The sequence below is a fragment of the Astatotilapia calliptera genome, chromosome 17, assembly GCF_900246225.1.
Source record: "Astatotilapia calliptera chromosome 17, fAstCal1.2, whole genome shotgun sequence".
NCBI classification, from domain to species: domain Eukaryota; kingdom Metazoa; phylum Chordata; class Actinopteri; order Cichliformes; family Cichlidae; genus Astatotilapia; species Astatotilapia calliptera.
This window is the reverse complement of record NC_039318.1, coordinates 12,938,798-12,964,008: the sequence shown is the minus strand read 5'-3', so window position 1 is coordinate 12,964,008 and position 25,211 is coordinate 12,938,798. Positions and strand designations below refer to the sequence as shown.

The following is a 25,211-nucleotide window of genomic DNA, read 5'->3' as shown; positions in this document are numbered from 1 at the left end:
TTTAGTGAGCTGGCTCTACTGTTTCAGTAGAGAAAGTCAAAGGTCAAATAATGGCCTGAGAGATATAAATAGAAGGTCAACACTGTACTCGACTAGAAAGGCCAAGGGCAAATAAAGCTTAGACCCGAGTGCAATGCAAAGGAATGCATTTCATTGCCAACCCCCAAATCCCCAACCCCTCCATACCCTGTAAAGAGTATGGATGAATAGCTGCACGGTTGTATAGTCTGCAAAGCTTGAATGAAAGTTAAGGCACAATTCTTGGTTACATTCAACAAACATCCACAGCATTTAAACTGCTGCAGTTCAGTGTGAACTAGGATCAGTTTATGTCTTCTTCACAATTGGAATTGAAAATCTGCTTTTCACAACTGTTATCTGTGCCTAAAATCATTCTGATTCTTTATAAATATTCTTGAACTGCAAGACTATGTAACAAAATTAATGACTTCAGTGATGGCCACAATCAGCTAAACATGTACTTACAAGTGTCTCTAATTCCAGGAGACAATGTTGGAGCCAGAATGACATTCCTGTGTTTATGGAAAACTTGCTGATAATTCTCTAATGTCAAATTTAATGAATCCTTGACAGGAATTTTCAATATTGCTGTAAGAGATTTTTTTCAAATAATTAGTATTACTAATTTTCAAACACATTTATGTGAACAGAAGGACTTTTGTTCTTTTCCTTTAATTTTCTTATCTGTTCTGTCGAAACAAGATGGTAATGACATTCAGCAATATTAACATAAGTAAAATCCACCGTTACATGACAAGAGTGATAAAAAAAAAATGAACATAAGAAAGTGTTGTGTCCCTAATAATGACATAACACTCTATTGTGACATGATAATAATGACATGATTTTCTAAATGTTAGAAATTAAACCCTTAATCTTCAATCCTTGATTCCATGTATCACAGTAATAACAAAGTAACAAAGACAAATTCAACAGAGAGAAATAATAAAGATAATAACAATAATAATAAAACAACAGAAGGAAAAAGAAAACAACTTAAAACAGCAGGAAAATTGTTAACCGTCTCCATTATAACCAGATGTTACACAAAACTCATCGACTACCTACAAATTCAATATTACAGGCCAGGCAACAAGTCAGGCAGCTGAAATGATTAGGCACTCAGCCATTTCTCACAGTAAAAAAATACACATAATCATTAAAGCAGAGCTAGAACAACTTATGATAATTCACATTCATGATATAATGCCAGATATAGAACAAATCGCTCTTTAGTGCCCACATTTAAAACCTTGACGAATACATTTTAGCCAGAATATAAAGAGCTGTCCATTCAGGCTGGACTTTACATTCCGGGTAGTATGGTCTCCACACAGCTGTAGATCCAGTCCTGTTTTTCATTGATGGGTAGAACATGTTGGCACACCTACAGGAAATCATCAATATCCTGCATCATGCTTTTTACATGGAGTGAATAACTTAAATGTTAAAGTGTCTTTTTTCTTCTAATAAAATAATAATGATTATAAATTCATTATAATATTAGCAAAGCAGCATTGTTACCATGCCTACTTACCATTTTAGTCCTGGCTGGCACTTCTACAGCAAACACTGTCATGCCTCTGCTACTGCAGCAGTTCCTGCTCTGCTCGTTGTTCACATGCACAGTCACGCTCTGGTTTGTCTGCAATCAAAGCAGTCAGTGTGCAACTGATTATTACACAGAATAAAGCTAAACATTCTCATGATAATCAGGTGCACTCTTATAAAGTAGCTGCTTTGCTTCACTGGATCATTCTTTTAGAGTCGCTCTCGTTGCTATGAGAAAGGACACTGCTGCTGCATAACAATTACAAATGAATAGTGCGTCTCTATAGCAGTTGACTGTATTAAGACAGTAAGGTTTGGGTAGTGCTATCCACTGCAGATGTTTGGCAAATACAAGTATCAATCACGTTGATGCTCTAAACGAACACCATTTTTATTTAAGGGATTATCTGTGACATTCTTATAATTCCTCCTACACAAATTTTGTACTCTACCTTGTTGGTAATGAGGGAGGAAATCCTGTGCTCCCCTTTGTAGGTGTAGATGAACACATTGTCGTGTCCCCTCAGTGCTTTGGCCCCTGTTCTAGCTGTGATGGACTTCTGGAGCGCCTGGTTCAGAAGCTTGGGCCCTGAATCCATGCTGAGGGGCTGGATGGATGGCTGAGTGCTTTCACAGTATACGTCTATCTGGAATGGACAGGCCTGGTGGAGCGGGAGGGAGGGTTTATGTAGTAAGTAGTCATGATGTGTGCCTGATATCAGGCTATTGCATGTATGCCAAGGATGTATGTTTATGTATTCTGACTAAAACCATATATGCAAACCTACCTCTACCAGCTCCAGCATACGGTTGTAACCCATAGCTTCCAGCGTGACCCACATGTCTGCAGGGTCTCCATCTTTCTCAGTGGCCTCCATCAGGTTCAGCTCCATGAATCCCTGTCGTGTCAGCTGGTTCTTTCTCATATCAAAGTTTTCTGTTACCACAAGGAGGTAGAAGACAGCTTTAATATCACCGTAATATCAATATAATACTGTAATAGCGCCTTCTCCTCCAATTAATTTCATATTAATTTCATAATTTTTACCTTTGCAGACGGCCCAGGCATCCTTGTCACACTTCTCTCCGCTGGTCCTGAGCTCAAAGAAATTGTACTCCTCCAGGCTGAGCAAACCATTGCCATCAAGGTCTATAATCTCAAAAATGTCAGACAGCACCTCCCTGTGGCAGAAACAGAGCAACACAGAAATATCAGCAGACCTGCAGGCAGCCAACTTCAACTTTTTCAGATGTCCTCACTCCTTCAGGTCCTGTGAGAAGAACAGAGGTAGCAAAGCACGGCACACTTTTATCCCAGTGTGGATCCACTGAGCTTTATAAACATTTTATAGATTAGTAAACACTGAAATTCTCACCAGTCAAACACTGTAAAACTGAGACAGCCTCACCTGAACTCCCTGGTCAGGTCTAGTTCTTCTGTGTCAGTCCTGTAGAACAACTCCACGGGTTTACCAGAAGGGCTCTTTCTGCTCCTTTTCTTTAACCTGCAGCCACTGGTGAAGGGAAGCAGGTGGTATGTCCCAGCATTCAGTTCCCCTTTCCAAATATACTTCTACAGAGATAGAAAAAAAGAGGTTGCACAGTAAACAGACAACACCAAAAATATCCTGGCATACAATATCATCACATTTCAGCTTCCCAAATGATTCCAGCTTTTATGATATCAGTGGATCTGGGTCTGGCTTTTAAATCAATCAAGTCCCAATGGGACTGATTTAATAATACGGACCTGTTAAGACAGCCAAACTTACTTCTTTGTCTTTTGACTCAGTGAAACACACTAAATTTGTGTCTTCTTTAGTTTCACCAGCTGACATGACAAAAAGTGCTGTGTCCACTGTCATCCATGCTGAGGACTTGTCTGAAAATTAGAGCAAAACCACATGAATGCATAAAGATTTTACACAGGACTTTAACATTTTAGCTCTACAGACTATTTAATTCAGCACAGATTTTTACCCTACAAGCAATAAGGGAGGGTTCAAAGAAGATCAACTTACCCAAGATTTTCAACGTTTTTTTCTGATTGTACAAAATGAAATGGACCGATGAGATTTTACATTCCTCGAAGACTTTTTGCAGCCCACATTAATCCAGTCAGTCTACTGATTGAGCCAAAACAAATAAACTGATGTGCGCCTTCCTAATAAATGATCTTCCACTGAGCTGAAATTCAGTCTGACCTGATGCTACACGATGTAACAGATTTTTAAACAGCAAAAGGAAAGTAGATCTTCTTTGTGATTTCTATTCTACAATACTTTATGTTACAGCATCACAGGGAACATCTAAAACCACTCAGCTCAAACAGTGGTTCTCAAACACTGTTCAATAATGTACACCCCCTTTGAAATGTTTCTTCACCCAGTTAAAGTCGTCTGAAAAATAAAGTACAACCTCTTTCAGTTTTTATATATCGGGATAATAAAAATAACCTCACCAGCAGGTCTAAAAAATGAGGTAAATACAACCTCAGATGAACTACAAAACATGACATTATGTCGTTATCCCCTGCATTACTCCAAAGTACCATCGGGGTATTCCAGTGAGAGATTAAATATGGCCCTGTCCCTTTCTTATAGTAATATACACAACCCCAACTCAAAAGAAAAGAGACGGGACACTATGCAAATTCTAAATGAAAACAGAATTCAATGATTAGTAAATCCCATAAACTTATATTTCATTCACTGTAGAAATGTTTAAAGTGACAAAATGGACCATTTTAAGAAAAATATCAGCTCATTTTGAATTTGACAGCAGCAGCATGTCTCAAAAACGTTGTGACAGAGGAACAAAAGGCTAGAGAAGTAACCGGTCCTAAGTTGGAGGAACAACTAATTATGTTAACTGACAACAGGCCAGTAATATGACTGGGTATAAAAGAGCATCTTAGAGTTTCTCAGAAGAAAAGCTGGGCAGAAGTTCACGTCTACAAATAGTGGATGAATTTCAGGATAATGTTCCTCAACATAAAGTTGAAATGGTTTTGAATATCTCATAATCTGTCTTTCATAATATCATCAAAAGGTTAAGAGAATTAGAGATTAAGATCAGCATTCGATGTCTGTGAACTTCAGGCCCTCAAGTGGCACTGGTGTGGAAATCAGGAACCCTTTCAGAAATCACTGCGAACATAGTTCACTATGCCATCTACAAACACAGGCTAAACTGACACCATCGATGCTGAAAAGCAGATTTTAGAGCAACGCATGCGCCCATCCTGACATCTTTTTCAGAGAAAGCATCGCATATTCCAGCAACAAAATGGTAAATCCACAAACTGCTTCTATTACAACAGCACGGCTTCACAGTAGAAGAACCCGGGTGCGGAACTGGCCTGTCTGCAGTCCAGACTTTTCACCAAGTGAAAACATTTGGGGCATCATGAAAGAAAAAAATATTTCTACAAAAAGACTCAGGACTGTTGCACAGCTAGAATCCTAAATCAGAGAAGATGGAACGACATCCTCTCCTAAAAGTCCAGCAGCTGCTCTGCTCAGTTCCCGCATGTTTACAGACTGTTGTTAAAAGAAGAGGTGATGCTACACAGCGGTAAACAGATGCCTGCTCCAGCTTTTTGAGATCAAATTCAAAATGAGACAATATTTTCTCTAAAAAGATACATTTCCTCTGTATCTGCAGTTTAAGTACCAACCAGGTCTGTGGCTGAGGCCGAGTGGTTGGATGGTTAGGTAGACGGTTGTCGTGTGGGGGATGTGGAGCTGGTACTGCAGAGCGCTGATACTCCCGTCGTCTTCCAAAAAGAAGCAGCCTTTCATAAAACTGTGATTCCAACCCTAGAAAAATGGAAAATATTCCTGTTCTGACTCAGACATTAATATAATATTGAGGAAACAGTGAGGAATAACAGTTGTTACAGTTGCATAAATACTATGTGTACAGTTTTCCTTAGTTACTTGTATGCTATTAAGTTTTACTACGTGTGACCCCATCTTAGATCTCAACACAATCTGGACACAGTTTTCCTGGTTGACAACAAAACACATTAATTCAGCAGAAACCAAAACTAATGTGCAGCTCCTGTTTAACAGGAGGACTGATCTCGTGATAGGGACAAAGTGAATAAAGCAGTCAGTCATAACAGTTAAGCAGCTCGCTTGATTAACAGAAAGTGCCATTGAGATAATTACCACTCCAATCTTCATGGGGGCATATCCATTATTACCCAGCTAATGTCAGCTCGGCAGCATGAAAACACACGTTATACACGCGCTGATCCAGAGGAGGGCAGCAGAGTCCTACTGCCTTTCTGCCGCAGCCTCAACTAAATCTTCCTCTAGGACTTGATATGGCAAATTGGAGTCCATTTAACTTTGATAAATACAGACTTTTCAATCTTGGGCCAGCGGTCATTCAAAACTATCAAGAGGCTACTTTGGCAAAATTTATGAATCCTAATATTTCTCTCCTTTTGAAATCCTGTTGTTCTTATTTCTGGCAGCACAACCGAAATGAGGTCATAATTTGAAATTGAACAGGAACATCAGCGCGAGGAAGTTTTCATTCCACTCATTGGAGACACATTAAATGAAAACACAGTTGGTGTGGACACACGGTAAGAGGGCATTGAGGGCCAACCGCGTCTGGAATAGGCTATATATCCTTTTAGTGGACAAATAAATCACCAAGTTAAACAAAGAAAGTACCATAAAGACGGAGCATGTCACTCCTTTAGAGAAAAGCTATTTTCTCAAAGTATTTATCTTGGGCTGAGAGGCATAAAAGATCAAACCATAACACTTCAGAGGTTTGTCCAGACAATATTAAATGAGGGGAAATGCCACAGGCTCCCATCCACTGCTTAAAGACATCAGAATTAATGCCCCCATAGAGAGAGGGTCAGCCTGCAGACTAATACAGGCGCTGTCACCTGCTCCGGCCACAGGTCTGATTTACTGTTTCACACAGGGTCACAGGACACCGAACCAGCCACAAACACAACCACACACACATACACACACGAGCATTTAAACCGCAGCCTTCTCATTTTGTTACACTTGTAACCTGTACATAAACACAAACACTCAGAATAAGTAAGAATAATCCTTACTGGCTGGGTTTCTATTCATGAAGACATATTTGCATCCCACACACACATCCACACACACATTCACACAGTTACAAAAACACATCCTACCCTCCACCCACCACCTCCCAGTCATCAGCCTGTGGCAATATAAAAGCCAATATGGCGAGCAGAACTTCCCCTCAGAGGTAATCTCTGGACAACCATTCTTTTACCTCGAGGTTGTCTGGCCCTTTCCAATCTCAACACCGCGCTCGCACCTGAGAGATGGAGCAGGGGGTTGTTAGTTTTATTTATATATTTACTCCCCACCCCCACCGCCCCTTTTGCTGTAAAGCAAACCAGCTGAGGTTAAGCCAGAAAGAGTGAAAACAAAGAGTGTGAGATCAATACAGTGTATATCTGTCTGCCCTGGGCTAAATTTGCCCATCAAAAATACTGCATGACACCAGGCAACGCTGTAGAGCTTCTTATAATGGGGTCCCTCGCACAAGGGCCCCACGTACTTAATATTTCCAGTTTGGTCTGTGATTCAAACTTAACAGCAATGCATAAACTCCAAATCATCTACAGATATTGTTCATTTTCTCATTAAATTAAGTTTTCTCTAATCAAATGCTGGTAAAATGTGGTTTTAAAACAGTGATATCAATGGATGGACTCTTATTTAAAGCACAAACTGATTGATGATGACTTTCATTATCACTTAATTATTTCATTTCGTTAAATTAAACACAAATGTACACTCTTCTCTGGTTCCAAGTGTACAAGCCAGTGTAATAGACTGAGAGGCTCTGGGAAAAACTGACAGGTTAACCAATAATGAAGTTATTCATTAGATGTAGCTATGAAGTCAAAACGACTGAAGGGGGTTACCTGTAAACCTGAAGGCTCTGGGAATTTGTTGGCTTTAGTGCTGCTGGATGTCATCGTGATTGAGCTTGACAGAGACGAACGTCTGCTGCGAGCTGAAGAAGGCCGGGAGGATGAGCGGTTGTCTGCAACACACACACAGGCCAGACACGTAAAAATTCTCATGGACACACACACACACACACACACACACACACACACACACACACACACACACACACACACACACACACAGCATCTTTTACTGACAAATAAATTAGGCCAGCCTGTGCCTTCCCTAATTCTTATCCAAAATCTATTTCCAAGTTCATGCGAACATGGCTACCTTGCATTTGGCTTCTGGCAAAGTGTGGTCTTGAGTTCAAGCTCAGTTGAATTAATTACAGACCCATTTGAAAGCACAAGTGGTGTAACGGCTCCTTTTCAAATCTATTTCTCTCGCAACTTTTTTTTTTTCCTCGAAGACTAATTGAAGCTCGAAAATGTCAATTTGCTAATGAGTGGTCTGATTGTTTCGAAGTCTGGGAAATGGAGATGCGAAGGAATGAGACGGACTTATGAGCAAATTACCGTAGCAAAGAAATAAACAGACCCACTGTCATTGTGTTTGTCACAGATCTATTTTGCTGGGACTATTCTAGGCGGTCTACAGATGCATTAAAACGTAACCCCCCCCAACAAAAGCTTCCATGTGAGCGCACATTGAATGTTGGGGTAGTTTTTTCTTCAGCAGAATGAACAGATAATCATCTCTCAGCAGTTCTTGGTAAAGAGAAAAAAAATATGTCAAAATTACCCATGTCTGATATGATTAAAATGTATATCTTGGGGCAGTTCTGGTTTCTACTGACAAATCTAAGACCAAATGAGCAGTCCAAATTGTTTTCGAGCTGGAAGAATAACCCATTCAACATGTGCGATCACGTAGCATCTTGTGTCAGAGCCTTGTTAAAATGTAACGCGTATAAATCAATACATGGGAGAGGCGCAATAATGTGATAATCCCGACTACTATCTGGAAGCTCATTTGTTTTTGCAGCAGTGGTGGACTGGGCCTCCTCTCTAATCCCTCATCATCTCCCCAGTGAGAAGTGGTGGAATCCTCCAAATCAATAACATGAACATGGACTGACCACTTAAATCAACCCCATCTATCTTCCCACTGTGAGCCTGTCCTTGGCTCGCTCATCCTGGACCTCGGTTCTTTTCGACACAGTGCTTCTAAAGTGAAAAAGTGAGCGTTTAACATCCACTTAATAAAAAAAAAAAGTGGCTGGAGAAGCACACATTTCTCATGTTTGTAAGAAATAGTAGTTTAGCAAGTTGGAAATTACCAACTTCGAAAAAAAGAAAAGAAAAGAAAAGAAAAATAATCACGTGGGATTTCAAAAGTGATTGAACGCCTGGAGTTTTCCTCAGAGTTGACAGAGCCAATGTCAATCTCTTAATGGCAGAAATGATTACTCAAATCAAAACACTTTACAGTCTCCTCCCTCCAAACAGGCCACCTTAATTGTGTGGCTATTATGATGTATGGACTGTCTTAATGAGGTGATTTGTCATGGAGTGAGTGAAAAATCGATCAGTAACCGAGCAAATGGGAAATCTGTGTGTATGGGTGTGCATCCAAATATATGAAAATTTTGCACAAAACTGTTGTATAGTTGATGTTGTTTTTTTAACCAAAATTTTGATATCCCTTTTTTCTTTTAGCTCTCGCTAGAAGGTCGAATCCTGCACCTTTCTTTGGCGTCGTGTCCGCCCGCTGAGTTGCTGATGATGCTGATGACACGGAGCTCTTTGGCGGGCTGTATGATTGACTGCCAAAGTTCAGTCTCTTCAGCTTGGCATCAGCATCAAGTCTCTCCAAAGCAGCTGTTTGACACTGCTCTACTGTAGACGCAAACAATCTGCAGAACTGACAGCAGCAGGAAAGCAAGAGTAAGAGGATGATGCATGAGCGATACTTTGAAGCAACAAGCAGCGGGATGAATGTTTACAGTCTGGTGTTAGGCAATGTTAAGAATGAGTAGAAGACATATTAAATAAACATGAATGTGGAACAAATATGAGGAAGAATTAGAATTTCGTGTTACTCATTAATGTTCTGAGTAAATGGCATATTAAGATATAGTGTATCCATAACAAAAGTCCAGTATAAGCAAGCAATAAGAATAATGACGGAAGACTGAAAATTCAGTATAAACCTGATAACTTCAATGTTTCTTTAAGGCTGCACGACTGCACTGTACAGTATGTGTGTACAATCTGTGATACAGGAAACAGGGACAAGGGCTTTTAAGATAAGCTGTTTATAAAGTATAATTACATAAAAATCAGCAAAAGTCATTTCATATGTCTACACTTACTTCTGCGTAGTGCAGTTTGCCATCCTTGTTGATGTCAGCCAGTGAGAAGATAGCATTCACCTCCTCTTTTGTCATTTTCTCTCCTCTCTAGAAGAGCAAGAAAATATGCTTCAGTTCGTTTGCCATGTGATTTGCTAGTAAGATATTTGAGGTAATGAGTAGCTGAACAGTTGTACCTAATGTCTTGATGCATCCTCAACCATCCAGGTAAGTAAATCCCAAAAGGTTGATTCTGTTCAGTCTCTAGAAGTCACTTGGATGAGTGACGAAACATTTCTCCCACTGAAAACGCTAATTCCAGATGAACAGAATCAACCTTTTGGGAGTTGTACCTAATGAAGTGGCCAGTTAACTCAAAAATGACATCTATAACAAACTTATATAACCATATACCATACCATAGTCACTTTATAACTAAAGTATAACCACTTGATGAAAATCTAATCCAAAGTGTTAGGCTACTCACAGTGATTAAGGCCTTCTCCAGTTCACTGTGTGTGATGTAGCCGTCACCGTTCACATCCATCTTTTTAAAAACTCTCATCAGCTCACTCTCCTCAGTTTTCTCCTCATGCTTGAGAATCTCACAAAAGTCATCAAAGTTCAGCTTAGATGTTGTAGCAGTCCAGTATTTATTAAGAGTGGCACTGGATGGATTTCTACCAGCTTGTTGAAGAACTGAATGGAGGAATAGGAAACAAATGTTTACACAAATAAATAAATAAATAAATGAAACCCCCTGTATCCACATTGTCCTGATGGTAATCAGGACAAGGAAATCATTCAGATGAATAGAACCGACAGAATTTTACAGTGAGATATGCAACCTTTTACCTCAAAAAATTTGATGCCGACTCAACTTCAATAGAAATTATAATTAAATTCAACACTTAAGGTGAAGTTTATTTTCAAATTTGGCCATCCTTCCAAATAGGATGAGCAGATGTCCTTCTTTAAGTGTCCTTCTGCAGCATCCGGTCCCGTACCAGCAGACTGAGAGACAGCTTTTTCCATCAGGCCATCAGACTGCTGAACACGTCATAGACACCTCAGCTTCACTACTGGAACTTCAACATTATGCACTCCACACTGTATATAAATGCCACTTGTTTTGCACATATTCAACTCTGTATATTTTATATATTTTATTATTATTATTTTATTTTATTTTTTTACTATTTAATTTGTAAAAATGTGTATACACACACACACACACACACACACGTAGGAAAATATTTAGTATACACATCCAGAAATGCATACACTATTATATATTGTACATATATTTATTAGTTTCAGGTTGGCCATTCTTGTATTTTGCTCGTTTGTGTTGTTGTGTTTGCACATCTCTGTTGCTTGTGGGGCTCGCACACAAGAATTTCACTCGCATGTGCTGTGCCAGTGTGCCTGCACATGTGATGTGACAATAAAAGTGATTTGATTTGATTTGATTTGATTTAAGTGGAAATGCCACAGCATTTCTGTTCCCTGACCCCCTGTCCCATATTTTAACTGGTTCTACAGGACATGCACTTTTCTCCATACTGGATTTTACCAAATGCACATGAATGGAGGGTTTTTTGTTTTTTTTTTATAGTCAGAAGGTTAGCCAGTATAATGCCATACTCATCAAAGAGTTACAAGTTTCAATTCACCAAAAATAAAAACATTAAAAAAAAATCACAGCTTTGGTTGAATTTTCAGTTTGAACAGAGGGAGAAATATGGTGTGAAGTCACAGAGAATATGTGTGTCATAATTGGTAATTATTGCTAAAAACTGGGCAGCACGGTGGCACAGTGGATAGCACCTGAATTCAATTCCACCATTAGGCCAGAGTCTTTCTGTGTGGCATTTGCATGATCTCCTGTTGTTTACATGGGATCTCTCCGGTTACTAAGACTTCCTCCCACAGTCCACAGACATGCAGTACCCTGCCTCTTGCCCTAAGACAGCTCGGATAGGCTTCAGCTCCCCCACCCCCCGCGACAGAAGAAATAAGTGTGCCAGTTTAAGGAGGCTTATAGATGCTTCCCTAATAAAATATTAGAGTGTGTATAAAGACTGTTGAATGAGGCTATAAGAGCAAATTTTAACTTTTACTTAAGAGAACTGCAAACACAATTGGCCTTTACATGGCAAACACCAATCCTGGATTTTTATCTTTAAATTAGCGATGAAAAACCTCCCGTCATTGTTAATGTTTGCCCCACATTTAGGTTGTTGGGATCTGGTCACCCTGGTCTCAGAGTTTGGGGGAAATTCCCATTTTCTACTTTCAATCATTTCTTTTCATAGTATAAGTATAGAACACAGAGAAAAGTGGCCCATTATAGTGAAACTCAGCGATAAAAACTTGTTACTTACTACACATCACAATCACAATGAACTGCTTACAAAGGTTTATTTGTTGCTAGCTAACAATCAGTGAGTTGTCTTCGCTTACCACGGCATAAGTGCTGTTTCGAAGTGATATTTGTCAAACTAGATCTGAACACAGCCAGGTACGCGGCTCTGCACTGCATGTAGAAAGCCTCATCCTCTTCAGAAGGACGGGGTGACTCCTGAAAAGACATCTTCCGAAGAACAGATCGACCTGCTTACCCTTAGCTAAGTCTCGCCAGCTTAGAAAAAAACGGTAGCCGGATATGGCAGCTTTTACCTCATTATCAAGCTGTGACCGTCATGTTTAACCAGCTAAATGCAGTGTATTGAATAAGATTAGAATGAAACAATGACACTTATCGTCACACATCATACTGGTACATCTAGGCTGTTGCTATGTAAACAAAAAAAATCCAACGGTACGCATGAAAACGGACACGGAAGAAACACAAGTTAAACGTTCCGGTTGCTTTTAAAACGGACGTGAAGCGGTGTTTGCCCTGCCGAGGTGATTAAAAACAATATGTATGATAAAAAAAACATCGCATTTAAAACGTTGTTTGAGTCTTTGTTTTTAGGAAAATGTATTTTAGGAAGTTCGTATATAGCAAAACATAAAAACTACAAATGCGATCGCATAGTAAGCTGTTCCTGAAGGCTTTAAACTTAAAAAGACAAAAAAAAGGATAAAGTATTCTTCCGTGAAAATTTGGTAGCTCTTTATTACTTTAGGTCGTTCATTTATGATTTTTTCCATATCATCTATGTTAACATCAAAGAATATGTACATAACAACAATTCAGGCTGTGAACACTCATTAAAGTAATATCACCTGTTTAAGTAAGTGTGGGCAATGCAGCCCTACATGAACTACACCAATAGTTTTTTGCTGCATTATAGTTAACTTAAGTTGCAACAAGTTTAAAAAACAAAAACAAAGATAGTTTAGAGGTTTTAAATATACTTGTAATTTACATTCACATTTTTCACAAGACCTTTTCACATATATAGAAGTTCTTAAAGGTCTGCTGATAATGTATTCACAGCTACAGTCCCCCATTCTCAGAGGTCAAATAAGTTGACAAACAATCATAATTTTAAATATAAGTATTCTTTCAATACTTAAATGAAAATCCTTTCCTCTCAGTGAGTGCCTGAAGTTTAGACATTACCAGAGAGGGTTCTTCATTTGCTGCTTTTCAGTGGGTGTCTCTGCATTCATTTTCATAACCTGACAATTTAGAATGTACAATTGAAAAGTTGCTCTATTGGCTGGGTGAATACTTCAGGCAGCAAAAACCCAAGAAAGAGGAGCCAAAATGGAAGGACAGGCCCCTGCACGGTATGTACCTCTGGCAGATAGAGGAGGTTGTTGACATGCACAAATCCTGCCATCCTACTAGTGGCTGGACTGAAAGACAGGATAGAAACAAGCTTTAAATGCAAGATCCATAGAGACAGGGGTCTACCACTCCAGGAAAGACCCCAGGTGCAGACTGTGTAAAGATGCCCCTGAGACAATCCAGCACATAACACCAGGGTGCAAGATGCTAGGAGGCAGGGGAAACATGGAACGCTATAATCAAGCTGATTTCAAATACAGATAGCTTTTCACATTCAATTTAAATATGATGCTCAAAGAGATGCCAACGAGGAAGCCCATCATTAAACTGCAAAAACAAAATAAACCTATTAGAGAAAAAGGAAAAACTTCAGGAGTGGCCAAATCCACAATCTGCTGCATTCTTGAAAGGAATGAATGTTATGACAAACTATGACACAACACCATAAAGCCTGAAAGAGCACAGTAGACAACTTAAGTGGATGATGACAGAATTATTTCCATGGTTAAGAAAATCAACTTCACAACATTTAACCAACTCATAAATACTATCAAGGAGGCAAAAGACACCTTTGTGAATGGAGATACAAAGAGTAGAAAAGAGAGTTCATGATCTGATGCATACCACATCATTGAATGACAGAACATCATCAGTATGTTTACCTCTGGTGTGACTGCTGATAACAGGATGAAGTATACAGGACGGTACGCTCTGTTCAGATTCTGCTAAATGCTGCGAAACTGATCAGACAGCGCGTCACAGTGGAAATGGATAATGACCCAAAGCATGAGCAACACAAGAGCTCTCAAGGCAAAGAAATGGGTTATTCCAAAAGCGGCCAAGACTGTCACCTGATCTCAACCCAACAGAGTGTGCTTTTCAGTTATTAAATACAAGACTGAATTCAGAGAGACCCACAAACAAGAAGTAACTGACGTTTGCTCCAGTAAAGGCAAGGAGAGAATATCAAAGCAGGAAACAGCATTTGGTGAAGTTCATGGGTTCCAGATGTCAGGCAGTCAAAACAATCTTTATTTTTTAAATTATGTTACTTTGTCCAGTCATGATTGAGCTTCTAACAATTGTGAACTATGTATAAAAATGTCTGTAAACAGTTTCTGCAAAAGTTTTGTTAAACCCCCTAAATTAAAGCTGAAAGTCTACACTTCAATCACATATTGATTAATACAGTTTTTTTTTTTAAACTTATGGACCAAATTATAATGAACAATTCTTTCCTGAGAAAGAGAGAAATAGATTTCAGCTTCTTTCATTGTACAAAACCTGCCATCCTTGACTGGGACTGCAAGTTCTTAAGCCGATGTGTTGACAATGGTCCACGCATTGCTCTGCAGAGACACCAACAATACTCACAGGTGTCTCTGCAGAGACACTTTAAGCATTAAGTATGCGCGCAAAATTCTCATCAGCCCATTAGCCCACATTTTGTTAATTCTGTCCAGACAAATGTAGGGGTTCCTCCGATTGTATCAAAGATAGCACCAATATAGGTCTCCTTTTTTAACACATGGACAGAGCCATCTTAGAAGGTCTGTTTTGGACTGAGGAGTGTATAATCTGGGTGTAGAATGATTGGAATCACTGCCTGCACGTACAAGATATACAGTGGGGCAAAAAGGTATTTAGTCAGCCACCGATTGTGCAAGTTCCCCCACTTAAAATGATGACAGAGGTCAGTAATTTGCACCAGAGCTACACTTCAACTGTGAGAGACAGAATGTGAAAAAAAAATCCATGAATTCACATGGTAGGATTTGTAAAGAATTTATTCGTAAATCAGGGTGGAAAATAAGTATTTGGTCACCTCAAACATGGAAAATCTCTGGCTCTCACAGACCTGTAACGTCTTCTGTAAGAAGCTTTTCTGTCCCCCACTCGTTACCTGTATGAATGGCACCTGTTTGAACTCATCATCTGTATAAAAGACACCTGTCCACAGCCTCAAACAGTCAGACTCCAAACTCTGCCATGGCCAAGACCAAAGAGCTTTCGAAGGACACCAGGAAAAGTATTGTAGACCTGCACCAGACTGGGAAGAGTGAATCTACAATAGGCAAGCAGCTTGGTGTGAAAAAATCAACTGTGGGAGCAATCATCAGAAAATGGAAGACATACAAGACCACTGATAATCTCCCTCGATCTGGGGCTCCACGCAAGATCTCATCCCGTGGGGTCAAAATGATCATGAGAACGGTGAGCAAAGATCCCAGGACCACACGGGGGGACCTGGTGAATGACCTGCAGAGAGCTGGGACCAAAGTAACAAAGGTCACCATCAGTAACACACTACAACGGCAGGGAATCAAATCCCGCAGTGCCAGACGTGTTCCGCTGCTGAAGCCAGTGCATGTCCAGGCCCGTCTGAAGTTTGCCAGAGAGCACATGGATGATACAGCAGAGGATTGGGAGAATGTCATGTGGTCAGATGAAACCAAAGTAGAACTTTTTGGTATAAACTCAACTCGTCGTGTTTGGAGGAAGAAGAATACTGAGTTGCATCCCAAGAACACCATACCTACTGTGAAGCATGGGGGTGGAAACATCATGCTATGGGGCTGTTTTTCTGCCAAGGGGACAGGACGACTGATCCGTGTTAAGGACAGAATGAATGGGGCCATGTATCGTGAGATTTTGAGCCAAAACCTCCTTCCATCAGTGAGAACTTTGAAGATGAAACGAGGCTGGGTCTTCCAACATGACAATGATCCAAAACACACCGCCCGGGCAACAAAGGAGTGGCTCCGTAAGAAGCATTTGAAAGTCCTGGAGTGGCCTAGCCAGTCTCCAGACCTCAACCCCATAGAAAATCTGTGGCGGGAGTTGAAAGTCCGTGTTGCTCGGCGACAGCCCCAAAACATCACTGCTCTCGAGAAGATCTGCATGGAGGAATGGGCCAAAATACCAGCTACTGTGTGTGCAAACCTGGTAAAGACCTATAGTAAACGTTTGACCTCTGTTATTGCCAACAAAGGTTATGTTACAAAGTATTGAGTTGTATTTTTGTTATTGACCAAATACTTATTTTCCACCCTGATTTACGAATAAATTCTTTACAAATCCTACCATGTGGATTCATGGATATTTTTTCACATTCTGTCTCTCACAGTTGAAGTGTACCTCTGGTGCAAATTACTGACCTCTGTCATCATTTTAAGTGGGGGAACTTGCACAATCGGTGGCTGACTAAATACTTTTTTGCCCCACTGTATCTGTATATTTGTGACTTTGTTCTGCATAAACAATCATTTAGTAATCTCTATGTGGGCAGCATTTACTGGACTATATTGCGCATGTCAGTGCAATCGAGATTGTGTTATTAAGTATGTGGGGGTTACTTGTACAGCAAGCGTAGAGTTCGTTTATGTTTGAAAAAGTTGGAAAAGTGACTACCTAATTCACAGCTTTTGCCATATTTTTTAAGATTTTTTTTTATTAATCAGTCAATAAAAATTGTAGGCTGCAAATTATGATTTTTTTTCCACTGCTTTCACATTAAGTACTAAAGTCTGTACAAAGCTACAGAGAACTCGGTTTTATGAGTTGCTATATTTCAGTTGTCACAGTTGCCTGATGGTCATAATGACATATCAGAATTTAATGACAGGAGGCACAGAATGACGGAGATCCATCACTGGCCAAATTATCGGTGATTTACATAGCACTAAAAATAGTTGTATAAGAGTCACTTAACACAAGGGCCATTTCCTTTGCCAAGGCAGACATTTGGTATTGGGCCCATCCATCAAGACAAGCATTAGTTTTTAATTTTATATTGCTGTCACTAATGTGTTACACGAGCTCAGTTTACAGTACATTCATAACACTCACTTGATTATGTCACATGGGGTTGGGGGGGTTCACCGGTTACTTAACTTATTATAAATTTCCAAGCAAATGTAATATCATTTGGGGAAATCAAACCCACATTGCCAGATAAAGCCAGTTACACTTCTAAGCCAATAAAACAGTACAGTAAATCACAATAAAGTGAATTTAAATAGCCAAATAAAGATTAACCCTTGGGGGTTCCTAAAAAAGACATCCACTTTGGTCCCTAATGGACATAAATGTCCATTCCCCAAAAAGTGCAATAAAAATATTATATATTAATATTTTTTTCCACTTTAAATTGGTCAGTCTTTTAAAACTACTTCTCCCTGAAATATTCATATAAAGTTTTAATTATATTTTTGTTGTTTTAACCCTTTAAATCCCAGTTTTACTTCATGATATAATTTTCGCAAGTTTTCTATAAGTGCTATCTATTGTTCTGTTGCAGTGTACCATAGTGCTGAATAATCCTAGCCTAGTCAGTATACTGTATGATAGATGTATACACAGTAGGAGGATTGATATAAAGACTTTGTTGTCTCTCTCTCTTTTGCAGCACTCCATGCAGTCTAAACCAGAAAAATCAGTGGACGCATTCATCAGAAGCAGCAAAGAGCTGGAGGAAATATTCGTGAGAGAGAGACTTTTTCTTTGGTCCTAAATCTTTAGAACAGGCGGAAATGGCTCAGCTTCCATCATATCTTCAGATTGAGAGATGATGCTTTTTATTACATACTGAATTTCACTCCTGACATAGCTTTTCCTTTCAGAATCGCCGCTTGCGTGGGCCGCGCGGTATTTCTTTGCCCATTCACTTCCAGTGGGGGCTTTTCCTCCTTTATCTGCTATCTGTGTTTGTGTTGTTTGTTTGTTTTCTGTGTTTTAATTAGTCAGCAGAGGGCAGCAATGAACAATGCTCATTTGAAGGCTTTACTCAAGAGAAATATAGAAAGTCGAGTAAGGACACAAAGAGTTTTGTTTTCAGAAAGTCACTGACCCAACTTAATGTGAAATAGCTTGAAATACTTGGTTTATATCTATAATATATTTGAGCCAGAAGCTGCATAAAATAAGAGTAAAGATTTTACGTCCCGTGTTTGAAGTCATACTCATGACATTTTATTCCCATTTACGTTGTGCAACAATAATTAAATGGAACACTCTGTATTAGATCAAAAAGCTTTTTACTGCTTAGCATTCATGTGCAATTAGGCTTTTAAGCCATCAATTACTGTATATCACTGGAGTTTTGTAACGCTAATTATCAAAAAAGGCTTTATGGCCACGTGGTAATCAAGGCCAAAGGTTAAATAATATCACAAGATTTACTGGAGATTAAATCTGTCACATGTTCAAAGATAAATATAGAAAGCAACACTTATTTTCTTAAAGGCAACATTTAGTTTGAACTGTTTGACAACTTGTATATTTATTACTTTCTTGGTTCTTCCTGACCCAAAAAGCTCTGTGCAGGTTACATACTTTGTCAGAACAACTGATCAAATTATAACTGAAGTACTTTACTGTTATATTTTCTAGTGACCGCTTTGGCCAAATGACTCCATTCAGATTGTTTTGATTGTATCTTTTGGTCTTTAAATGACTCAAAGAAAACATTTTTGCTCCAATTGTTTGGTTGACTTTGCAATGATAAGGAAAGCAAACATAGTCACAAGGCTGTTTGATTCCCAAGGTCACGCCCATACTAGGTACTTCACTATTTGATTTTCTCCCCCTGGATCTTCTTTGCTGTTCAACATTAACAGCATCAATTGATCCTTGTTTAAAATGCTTAGACAATTGTGTGCTCTGTGACCTTTGGAGAAAAACAACATTTTGTTATGGTTACACAAACGAGTCAATAAGCAGCTTTCCGAGGGAAAGAATTAATTTGATTATTTTAGGCACATATTGTGCCTGCAGCAGAGCAATTCTTGTGATTCAATCGCACAATGAGCATTTGTGGAAAATGAATAGCAGGCATTGTCAGGAAGCGAGCTTGTTTTCCGATAAGGTTGTTAGAAATTATTTTAATTAGTTCCGGTGAGCAAGCTGAACATACATGATACATTGTGGATCCACACCTCAGGAATGTCACATTTTTTGTCACATGGTGGTGCCGTGAAATTTATCAGCTTTGCATAAACCTCCTTACAACAACAGACTTCACAATGTCAAGGCAGATAGCTGTGGGAGAGAATTGGCCCTCTATGTGCACTGAGACACACATTTTTAAGCAAACAAACTGTTATTCAAAGATACTAAAAAGCTTCGTCTACATCTGCTGGGAGCATGAAATCCAGACAGATGATGCTGACGGTATCTCGAGCATGATTCAGCTCTGGTGTAAAATGTTTGTTCAGATACACTGATATGACATTTACATCCTATTGGCTCCTGTGCTGAATACAAAGGTGCAAAGTGTCCCACACACACTGTAAAAGGCTGAGTGCTTAGCAGATGTAGGATTATTATGTAGGGTTATCTAGCCTATACATTTTTATTTGCCCTGTTGTGCATTATTATGTAAGTATTTATTAGCGCGTAGTCGGCATGTGGAGTAAATACTGGTTCAGGGACAGTTGAAATAGACTGTTTTCCACTAACAGACTCAGTACCTATTGTATCCAGATACAGATTTTAAATTGGACTGCACTATCATCACTGGAAAATAATTTGACTTAAGTGAACGATCATTAGTTCATTCATTGTACGTGCTTCACTCAAGTTATTAGACAACAGAGATTGGAGATTTTTTCTGTCTGTAAAGATGAAAGCTCAAAAAGTTTTGCATGAAATCTGATTAAACTTTGCAGGGGTGTAGATTGGGGTCATGTTAGCAATCCATTAATTTTGGCTTAAATTCATTGAAGTCTTCAAGGTAAGCTCAATGATTTATTATTCAAAAATGGGCAAGAAGCCTTATAATTCAATAGATTAATCTATTGAATTATAAGAGCAATTCAAAACTCTATTTTAACTGCTGTTGTTTGTATTGAAAACATATAGGCATATAGGGAATGATACATAGGGAGTCTAAATATCACTTTACTTTGGACCTCTGACCTCTTCTTTGAGGTGAAATCAGGTCAAACTTTAATAAAATCTTATTTGTCTTTAAAACTTTCGCCACACGTGATCACATTTGACCTCTGACATTTACATTTCATATCTGATTTTCTTTCAAGTCGACCCAAAACTGCATTTTATCTTTAAAGAAAGTGCCGTCAAGAGAAAGAGAACGAGCTGCCTAGTCAGTATAATGTTATATATAAAAGCTTAAGATACTCATGGTGAATTATTTACAAATCATTACTTATTATTCATTATCTGCTTTTACAGAATGTTTGTGTAATAAAAGTAAACAGGGACAAAGGAAACAAAATGACTATATACTATTCAGTTAATACAGTCCAGAGAGTGAGCTGCCTTGGTGGAGGTTTTACTTTGGTTCTTGTCTTTGCCTTTTTGAAAGCGCACTTTTTTTCCTTTGCCAGTTAAGAGTTTGTTGTTTCAGTGTTTCACAATTTCAGAAAACTGGAGAAAGCTACTATATTATTAGAGAGAAAAGATGTCGTCTTGCTGCATTTGTTGCAACACTTGTTGTTGGAAAAAATTGACTGTTTTAAGCTAAACTTTGCTAATTTTGCTAAAGTATAGGCACTGTAGCTATAAGAGTTATGGGATAATGGTACGCAAAACACAAGCAAAGGAAAGTCAGAAAGCCTGCAGCTATCTTGGTAAGGTCAGGAACACAGTGAGGTCTGACTTAGTAAAGGTAGTAAAGATATGCATGGACTTTTCTTATCTATTTCTTAAAAGTTACAAATTCCTACTTTTACAACTGCCTGTTAGTAGCTTTGTATAATGTCTGCATGTCAGAGTATTGCATGGCATAGCAAACACATTAAAACCAGCCCTTTCTTCATGGTTAGACTCTGCACCCATGCACACTTACCTTGTTCCCAGCTCAAGCCCGTAGCACCTCCACCACCTATATTTAAACCTTTGTTTCTTCCCTTCCTTTGGCTACTTGTTTCTTTCTTTTGGCCCTTTTGTCATTTCCTGCCTGACTGCAGTGATAAACTACTTTGTTCCTCACACAAAAAGTACAGCACTAAGAAGCGCTTACGACTGTCCTTTAAGGTTAACAAAAGTTTCAGTAAGCATTCTAAAGAAGTCACATTCGGTAAGCAATCAGGCTTGAGGCGGGCATAAATCCTCTGGGCCCAGTCGCGGCATTACAAATACCCGCAGCGCCTGTATGTGCTGATGACTACAAAATTGAAAAAGAAAGGCCCTAATAATTCTGAGGCAAGTTTCCCTCTGCAGTAGGTATTGATTATTTGTGTGTGGTGAGAGATTTGGAAAATTCAATTAAAGGAGTTGTGCAAAGGATTCATAAATTCAGCCCCTCCAACCCGTATCGAGACACGGTTATGTTCTAAATCAATGCTGCACTTCACAATATATTTTCTTAGCCACATAAAAATAAATAACATTTAAACAGTTCTGCTTACTGCAGAAACAAATTTTATTTTCTCCCAAGATTTTCAGTAACAGTCAGGTACTGACTTGTGCACATCTTCGGTGTGGTGACGTATTTTTATTGCACTTTTCCCCATAAGGAAGTCCTATATAATATGAATTTTGAGATGACAAAATGAGGGGGAAAGGGTGCAGCTCAGCAGTGTAAAAATTGATCAGACCGTAGATGGGGCCACACCGGGTGGGGGGTAGGGGGAGGGGAAAGATTTGTATGTCGGCAGTAATGGGCTGTATTAAAAAGAAGATTCCTTAAGATGTCATAAAAGCGATGGGGGCTGTGTCGCAGGTCGCGGGCCGCTGGCCCAGCGGCTCCCAAGCTGTGGCACATCAGTCAGCTCATGGACAGATGCCACCTACCCACCAGGAGTTTTATGCTTTCTGATTGAACACATGCTTGCAATCAAAGAGGGAGAGTTGTATATTAGACTGTTTTGGCCCAACCGAAGCCGGTGGTCTTCGATCGACACCTTGGATTGCAGAGTATGCAATTTTATCCGATGCGATTCCTGATTTAGTAAGTGCCATTGCCATTTTATCTCAGGAAGCAAAAAGCAAAAATACACTTCCATGCTTCTGTGAAATGTATAAAGGCCGAGCAAGCGGTCCTTTTCATCATCATAGATGAGTATAATGCTCAGGGGATGGTGAGTTACCATCAATTAGTGACTTCCAGTTATGGTTTTCTTGAGGTTATTTTTGTGTTTGCTCCTTCAGATCTTCACACCAGTGGTATAGCCTCAGTTACAGCTCAGATTACTGAAAAATTGGCATCTAATTGTAAACTTTTACCCGTCTGTAAATGTTTGATTTCAGATTTAATCACTTCTCCTTTCAGTTTTATGACAAGATGAGAGATTGCTCCTACATTTTTAGGAAATCAGCTATGTCCCAGCATACACTAATCCCCCTTCAACTCTAATTTTGGATGTAATGTAAAAACTGACAGAACCACGGCCATGTGTACATCTTGGTTTGTTAACCGATAGCATTGGGAATGCAAAACACACCACCTGGTAAACTCTCTTCTTTGTGAACATTCAGTTTTGACAGCGACTGTTACATTGTGTGCAATATCACTGAGTGCCAGAGGGGTTACAATCATGTTTTCCTCTCCCATACTCCCCAGGTTTTTGTTAGCGAGGCATCTCGGCTGTTGACAGCTAATGGAATTGCTCTTCACCTCTTGTGCGTATGATCCCACGGAGATAAGGCAGGAGATGAATGTGGAATCTGCGCTGTCAGTTGTGTGGCTGAGATGTCTTGGAAGCCGTCATTCATTTGTGGGAGAGTGTCTGGAACGGTAGGAGCGAATCCTTTGACATGTTAGACCACCACCACCCCCCCAAACCCCTACCCCGTCTCTCCTCCGGAGCCTCTGTCTGGCAGCTGACAAATGTTGATCCTACATTAACCACAATGCTGCAACGCTGTGCAAATAATGTTCTTCAGATGGCAACCCTCATCCCCTTTATGGGTAAAACTATGTATGCAATCCTCCACACCTGCGCACTTTAACACCTTTGAAAAGTAAATGTGGTGAGGGGGGGGTGGAGGGTGGAGGAGGGCAAACTGTCTTACACAGCACAGTAGTCTCTTTATTTGGCAGTGCCTGGGAAGGCCGAGGCCTCTCGCTGCCCGAGCCGACCTAAGCAACAGCTGGTGCTCGCAGCAACATTTCCTATTTCTGCCTAAGGTGGATCGTGTAACTCTCACTTTATCACCCATAGAGGCCACGTGAAGGACAAAGCCAGCACGCCCATAAACAAAACTAATGTTTTCATACAAGCCCCTTTGGAGATTGGTAGAAGGATCTGTGGTGCTTTGAACCCCCCAGTCCTGACACATTACAAACAATCTCATACCTTTCTCACTGAAGGTGGGGCACTTGAAACCGTGAGCTCCTCTTTTGACAAGGTTAAAAAATTGATGTTAGATCTAAAGGGAGATATTTTTTTAAATTTCACAACACAAAGCTTGACATCTATTGCTTGCCACACTAAAAGTCAAAGCCACAGTAAAAGGGTAAAGAGTATTCTGGATGCGTATTCAATAACATGATGATAGAGCCTTATTTTTTACTGTGGCTTGAAAATACTTACTACTGTGTATTTGAACTTTTTGAAACGCTGGGAGAACATGAACTTAAATCCCGTCTCGCAGTCTGAAATTGTCGAATGCGATATTTGTGCGTGACTTTACAAGCGCAAACTAAATCTGTCTCAAAGAGTTGCAAGAGTCGCACAAGACAGCCGGTTGATGCAGTGAGAGTTATATTTCATTATTACCGCTTGTTACTGGGAATACGATCACCCATAGTGCAGTGTGTTTACAAGAGCAAATCTGCGAATGATAGATGGCTGGATCTCCAAAACAGAAAGTACTGTGTGGTCTTCTCGGCATGCAGTGGTCAGTACTGCTGGACTGGACCATGAAACAATGTGAGAAGATGTATTTCATTTTACAGCATGTGGACAGCTCTGTGTGTGTCATCTACCTGGGTAAGACTGCAATATCGAGCTGGGACATTTTAGGTCCTGGCATGTATGACAGTGGGCCCTCTCAGCTCGTTACACTGCAAAATCTGTAAAGGAATCGTCTGAGGAACGTATCAAAGAAGCTCAGAGTGCTGCTTTGGCCTCTGCTTCTCCTATATCACAGTCCAAGTGAACATCTACGGGATGATCTGTAAAAGAAAGTGCAACCCAAGAAGGCAACGCTTCACAACTTTCAGTAATTAAAATATCTGGATAACCACAGGACACCCAAAGACAATTTGTGGAGACTTTCCGGGCTAGAGCTCTTTAAGCATGAGGTGGACAATATTCAGCAGATGGTTTTAGTGTTGTCTTTTTTTCTACAAAGAAGCAAGAATTTTAGGTTTAGCTTTTTGCTTGGTAAATGAAGTATCAGTTATCACAACAAAATGAAGTCGCTCTTTTTGATTAAACTCAATTCATCTTAATAAATGAAAATGAAACGGTTCTGAAAGAGCCGTTTTCTTGAAATGTATTTTACGGTTTTATCTTACTTACAATTCTGTTTATCTGTTATAATATTAACTTATTTATCCAATATTCTTCATATCTACTTTGCCAGACTCCATCAATACCAGAATATTTTTTTTTGTGCCAAGCTTTTATTTGGTTTTCTTTGTCTTGTTGTTATTGTGATTGTTTGAATATTTGTTTCTTTGTTTCTT

At 39.5% G+C, this 25,211-nt stretch overlaps 1 protein-coding gene across 2 annotated transcripts; it reads right to left on the bottom strand.

The window, feature by feature from the left end:
* Positions 1 to 1,005: 1,005 nt before the first annotated feature.
* efcab7 (EF-hand calcium binding domain 7) lies at positions 1,006 to 12,711 on the bottom strand. 2 transcript variants are annotated; one of them, XM_026147736.1, is made up of 14 exons: positions 12,547 to 12,711; positions 12,331 to 12,460; positions 10,352 to 10,563; positions 9,886 to 9,972; positions 9,257 to 9,434; positions 7,520 to 7,641; positions 5,252 to 5,393; positions 3,345 to 3,454; positions 2,982 to 3,145; positions 2,621 to 2,754; positions 2,361 to 2,509; positions 2,025 to 2,234; positions 1,559 to 1,666; positions 1,006 to 1,408 (listed from the first exon to the last, which is right to left on the bottom strand). In XM_026147736.1, exons 2-14 carry the CDS (start codon positions 12,458 to 12,460, stop codon positions 1,328 to 1,330), a joined length of 1,827 nt encoding a protein of 608 aa, XP_026003521.1. In that variant the 5' UTR covers positions 12,547 to 12,711; the 3' UTR covers positions 1,006 to 1,327. The 2 variants fall into 2 exon arrangements, with proteins under 2 accessions (XP_026003521.1, XP_026003520.1); XM_026147735.1 differs by having other exon boundaries at positions 12,331 to 12,711.
* Between the last annotated feature and the right edge of the window lie 12,500 nt (positions 12,712 to 25,211).

Excerpts from the sequence above, each read along its gene's own strand:
- efcab7 (XM_026147735.1), bottom strand. The coding sequence starts at position 12,460 with ATGTCTTTTCAGGAGTCACCCCGTCCTTCTGAAGAGGATGAGGCTTTC. Across the intron at positions 3,146-3,344 it reads CTGAGTCAAAAGACAAAGAA|AAGTATATTTGGAAAGGGGA; the intron begins GTAAGTTTGGCT and ends CTATCTCTGTAG. Across the intron at positions 1,409-1,558 it reads TGCCAGCCAGGACTAAAATG|GTGTGCCAACATGTTCTACC; the intron begins GTAAGTAGGCAT and ends GATTTCCTGTAG.